The sequence below is a fragment of the Vombatus ursinus genome, unplaced genomic scaffold, assembly GCF_900497805.2.
Source record: "Vombatus ursinus unplaced genomic scaffold, bare-nosed wombat genome assembly UNPS02015131.1, whole genome shotgun sequence".
In the NCBI taxonomy this organism is placed as follows: Eukaryota; Metazoa; Chordata; class Mammalia; order Diprotodontia; family Vombatidae; genus Vombatus; species Vombatus ursinus.
Window position 1 is genome coordinate 275 of NW_020954909.1, and position 6047 is coordinate 6321.

Consider the following 6047-nt stretch of genomic DNA (forward strand, 5'->3'; position numbering starts at 1 on the left):
CCTACAAGATCACATAGCGATGGAATGTCACAGCTAAGATTTGAATCCAGGGTCTCTGATTTTAGATTCAGGGCTCTTTCCATGTACTGTGGGTTGACCTGAATTGATGGAAGATGTTAAACCTCCTCTTTCTCCCCTCCCCTACTCCCTCCTTCCCCACATCACACTGGAAGAATAGTAACTGATAATTTCTCCTGCTGACCTCACAAAGCTTTCTCAAGTGCCCTGGGTTCCTTACATTGGCTCAAGCATCATGAGTGGCTAATCCACACTTGTGAGCGACTTGGATCCATAACCTGATTTTAACTTCATTACATCCTCCTCAAGTGGGCAGGGCAAGTTCTACCATCTCTATTTTTACAGATGAGGAAACTGAGGCCCTCAAAGGCAAAGTAACTATTTGAGTGGTCCCAAAGTGAAAGGAGCTGTCTTGGGAGTCCATGCTAGGAAAGATTTCAAGTGAAGGTGGCCATTGGTCTACATAAGTTGTGAGGCAGTGGGAAAGCCACAGAGCTGGGAGTAAGGAAGACTGGCAGTGTGGTATAGAGATTAGAGCTCTGTTCCCTGTATGATCTCTTAGACAAACCATTGACCTCTCCAGGTCACTTACACAGGGGCAGAGTTCTAGCTTTCCTCCAGGTCTCCTGACCCTCAGTCTGGACATATTTCTGCCGAACCTGCTTGTGACCCCTTGGTTGAGGCATGATACAAAGACATCCTCTTCTAGCAGTACTGCAAATATTGACTGTTCATCAGAAAGCCTATTGAGCAGCTACTGTGCTGCGGAATGCCATAAAGTATACAGGGGGCTTGCCTTCAAGGTGCTTGCAGTCTCATTGGGGGGCAAGGGTCACATAGGTAAGTTTCCCCCCATTAGACTGTAAGCTCACTGAGGGAGGTACTTTGCTGTATTCACTGTTCAGTACCAAGCATGAAGTCATAGAATCCTAGAACATAGGGTGACAAAGTTGAGAGGGTTCTTAGAACATGGAATGCCAAAGCTGGGTTTGTCCTTAAGAGTAAGGAAGGGTTTTAGAACAGGGAATGTCAGAGCTGGGAGAGGCCTTAGAGCTGGGAGAGATCTCAGACAGATTGTTAGATCTCAGAGGGACCTTAGAACATAGAAAGTTGGATTTGGGAGGGAAATTAGATCATAGAATGTTGATTCTGTGAGAGACATCAGACCATAACACATTTAGAAGGGACTTTAGAGATCAGATGGTCTGATTATACAAATGAAGAAACTCAGACCCAGACAGAGGAAGATGTTTTTCTCAAAATCAGTCAGTCCACAATTTATTTATTTATTATTCAGCAAAGTAGTTTCCAAGGCAAGACCAGAAACCAGATATCTTGGGCACTTGTGGTGGTCATGTAGTTGGAGAACAATGAAGGCTGATTTCTGGCATCTGAAGGCCCAGGGCCTCCTTCAGCTCAGAGCACAAAGCTTACAAGGTCATATCATTGAAGAGCTACAGGAACAGCCATCAACATGGCGGGGTAGGGGGAAGAGAAAGAGGAAGAGGGGAGAGTCATGGGGGAAGGAAGGGACGTGATAAGCTGAATACTTGTGAGCTGTGTGACCAACCTCTGACAGCACTCCTCCCAGACCCAAGCTCAGGAGCCTCCCTCGTATTGTAGGTCTTCGTGGATTGATGTTGTCTGTCATGATGGCCTCCCTCATGAGCTCCCTCACCTCCATCTTCAATAGTTCCAGCACTCTGTTCACCATGGACATCTACACCAAAATCCGGAAGAAGGCATCTGAGAAGGAGCTTATGATAGCCGGAAGGTGAGACTGTCTGCTCCTTTTGTCTAAGTCATAAATCTAGCAGGTCATAGAGTGTCAGAGCCAGGGGACCCATTAGAACCCAAATTGTCTGAGATGGGAAGGACAGAGAATATCAGAAGTAGGAAGGACCTTAGAACCAAGTTATCTGAGATGGGAAGGACCTTAGAACAGAATGCCAGAGCTGAGAGGTACCTTAGAACATGGAATGTCAGAACTTGGAAAGCCTTTGGGACATAGCATGTCAGAATTTGGTGGGGGGACCTTAGGACAAAATGTCAGAATTTTTGGAAGTGAGAAGGATTTCAGAACATAGAATGTTAGAGTTGGGAGATGACTTAGAATATGAATTGTCAGAGCTGATAAGGATTTCAGAACAACACTAAGTCAGAACCTGGATGGACTTTAGAATGTGGTAGCTAGGAAGGACCTTCGAACATTGAATGTGTGAGCTGGAAGAGTCCTGAGAACACAGAATGTCACAACATGGAGGAACTTTCATGCCTAAAATGGTAGAGTGAGGTGGAAGACAGTTTATTCACAAAATGAAGTTATTATCTTTCCCCCCAAACCCTCCCTATTTCCAAACTTCTCTATTACCCTAGAGGCCACCGTTGCCCTTTCCATCACCCAGGCTCCCAACCTGGGAGTCATCTTGGACTCAGTGACTTTCCCTTACTCCCTCATAACCATGCTGGTGCCAAGGCCTGTCCATTTCACCTTTGGAACATCGCTCAAATGAGCCCTCATACCTCTTCTGACACTGCCCCTACTCTGTGCAAGCCCTCATCACCTCACACCTGGAATATTGCAATGGCTACTGGGAGGTCTGCCTGCCACAAGTCTCTCCCCACTCTAGTACATCCTGTACTGGCCCCAAAGTGATTTTTCCATCACACAGGTCTGACCATGTTCCAACCCCGCCCCCAACTCAATCAAATACAGAAAAGCCCTTCCTATCCTGCCCCTCCTTCATTTCCAGTCTCCCTATACTTTCCCCCATCCTACCCTACTCTCTGCTCCAGTGACATCCACCTCCTGGCTCTTCTTTCCCCTTCATTGGCCTCCCCCATGCCTGGAACACTCTCCCTCCTCATCTGCTTTCCTGGTTTACTTCAGGTGCCAACCAAAATCTTACCATCTGTAGGAAGCCTTTGCCAACCTCTCCATTCTAGAGCACTCCCTCTATTGGTGATTTCCTGTTTATCCTTCTATAGCTTATTGGTACATAGATGTTTGCATGTTGTTGAATTGTGAGCTCCTCAAGGTCAGGGATTGTCTTTCTTTTTATCCCCAGTGCCTGGCACATAGTCGGTGCTTAATACATACTTATTGATTGAAAGCAGAACATTGCAAACCAGGGTTGAGAGGGACCTTAAAACTAGGTGTACCCTGATAGACCTACAACAGCTCCCTTCTCATACCTATGTCTCCCATCCTGGCCAGAGCTTGTGGGGGACATGAGTGTCCCTGTGTGGCTACTTTGTTCCCTCCTTGAACATTGCCTTTATCTGGAAATTCTGAAGCTATTCTTCTGGAGTTACATTCAACCTCAGGATTTAGACCAGGTCATAGAATGCTAGAAGAAAAAAGGAACTTAGAGATCTATCATCCATCAATCACTCGAATCCCATTTTACAGATGAGAAGACTGAGACCCAGAGAGTGAAGGTTTCCAGGTCACATGATAATTTAGTAGCAGATTCAAAGCTTTTGCCCAGGTTCTTAGGACTCATTGGGTCTAGAGTTAAAAGAAACCTTCAAAAGCATGAGGTCATAGAATGAAAATGTTACATCTAGAAGGGTCCTTGGAGACAAGCTAGTGCATTCCTCTCATTTTTCATATGAGGAAAATGAAACACGAGAATGGTTGTGACCTGACCAGGACTTCACACCTAGTAGGTGTCACAGCTAGGTCTTCACACAAGTCTTCAGATTCTATGTCTATTTCTACCACAACATGTCCAACTACCTCTTTTAGAAGTGGGGAAATGGAGACTCAGAGAGAAGAAATCACTTGCCCAAGGTCACCCAGGTAGTAGCGATTCAAACCTATGTCCTCTGCCTCCAAATCTGGGGCTCTCAGCCTCAGACACTTGCAATCTGTGTGACCCTGGGCAAGTCACTTAACCTATGTCTACCTCAGTTTCATCTTCTGTAAAATGGGGTTAATAATAGCATCTACCTCCCAGGGTTGTTGTGAGAATCAAATGAAATAATACTTGTAAAGCAATTAGCACATTGCCTGGCACATAGAAATCACTACATACATATATTTATACATATATGTTCACTATTATTAGTGTATGCACTGCTGGTTTCATTCCTCCTAGCCCTGTACTTTCTCCAGTGCTCTCCAATGTCCCTTTTATTCCATTTAATAGAATTCCAGGACTTCCAAGTTGAAAGGGAACTCAGAAGCCCTCTAGACCAATCCAAGAATCCCTGTCCTGGTCAAACGTCCCCAGCAAGTGATCATCCAGCCTTTGCAGGACGACTTCCACTGATAGGGAAACCCCTACATCCTGAGGCAGTTCATTCCTTTCATTAGTTTTCAAAAAAGTTGTATTGTTTTTTTCATTTCCATTTGTGCCTTTCATCACTCCCTGCCCCAAAGAAGTATCTCCAAAAAATAAAAACAGAAAGAAAAAAAGGCAAAACAGAACATTTACCAGGACTGCTAGTGTATGCAATATTCCACACTCATAATGTCTCAGCTGCAATGAAGGGAGGGAAGTGCATTTTGTCATTTTTTTTTCCAGGACCAAACATGGTCATTACAATCACATAGCTGTCAGTTTCAGATTCTTCCCCATGCCCCATGTCCATCATTTTATTCATGGTATAAATTACTGTCCTCACTCTACTTACTTCACTCTGCATCAGTTCATATCAGTTTTCTTATGCTTCATGCTTTTTCATATCCAGTATTTTTTATGGTACAGTAATATTCCATTCATTCATGTGCTGAAATTTGTTTAGTCATTCCCCAATCAATGGGCATATCCTTTGTTTTCAGTTCTTTATTGCCACAGAAAGTCCCACTATGAATATACTGGTGTACATGGGACCTATCTTTCTGTCTTTGGACTCCTTGATGTATATGATTAATTGTGGGACCTCTGCCACTTCTACTTTCTGGGCCTCAGTTTATCCATCTGCAAAATGAGGGAGTTGTACCAGATAATATCAGTAGAGGCAGGAAAGCATGAGGTAAAGAACTCCCTCTGTGAAGGTTAATTGTTAATTAGCTAAAGATTCTGTGCTTTGACTGTACAGGTAAGCAATGACTGAGCTTGAGTTCCTGCTAGAAAACGTGGTTATTGGGGAAAGTCAAACACATTTTCATTTACTATTGGAACAGATGATTTCCCAGAGGCAGAAGATTCCATTCAAAACAGTGATTAGCTTTGGGAATAGTCAGGAAAATGGGTTGCTAATTAATGGACTTGTTCATTATTCTTTTTCACTGCTGCCAATATTGGGTACCTTTGTACCTTTGGCTACTTGTATGTGTTTTGATTGACCCATTAAGTGGATTAGGTCTCCTGACTTTCATGTGCTGGTTTCACATACAGGTTGTTCATCCTGGTGTTAATTGGTGTCAGCATTGCCTGGGTCCCTGTTGTGCAGTCGGCTCAGAGTGGGCAGCTCTTTGACTATATCCAGTCCATCACCAGTTACCTGGGGCCACCGATCGGCGCAGTTTTCCTGCTTGCCATTTTCTGCAAGAGAGTCAATGAACCTGTGTGTATAAGCTTTGGAGAAATGTCATTGTACTCAGAAATTTAGGACCTCTTCCCCTGAAGCTGAATCTCTCCCTATGCCAGTGGGCTCTGTTTGTCAAAGCTGTGACTTTCCCAGAACTCTTAGCTATAGGACTGAGAGGCAAGATTCTTAGAAACTGTAAGTGAACCAATTAAAATCAGGGACTGGGCATCATGTAAGGAAAGACTCACAGACCTGAGTTCCTGTCTTGGTTCTTTATTTTATTTTTTAGTTATTTAATAGCTATGTGATCTTGGCCAAAGTCACTTTTCTCTTGCCCTCAGTTTCCTCATCTGCAAAATCAGAGTGTAGGACAAGATAGTCCCTGAGGTCTCCTTCAGTTCTAAAATTCAGTGATCCTATGAGTCCTTTGTGTCCTCTCACCCAAATGCCCAATTGAGTGCCCTGCCCTCAGTTGGCACTCAACAAATACCCTAAAATCAGTTTTCATGACCCTTAGTGATCTTGTAAGAGCCAGTTTCAAACATCTA

The 6047-nt window shown here is 44.0% G+C and overlaps 1 protein-coding gene across 1 annotated transcript; it reads left to right on the top strand.

The window, feature by feature from the left end:
* Nucleotides 1-1641: 1641 nt before the first annotated feature.
* On the top strand, nt 1642-5488 carry LOC114031321 (sodium/glucose cotransporter 1-like; the record flags this gene model as incomplete). The annotated part of the gene is made up of 2 exons (XM_027846382.1): nt 1642-1792; nt 5367-5488. Coding segments are annotated over 2 exons (273 nt in total), but the record flags the coding sequence as incomplete, so codon positions are not given.
* Between the last annotated feature and the right edge of the window lie 559 nt (nt 5489-6047).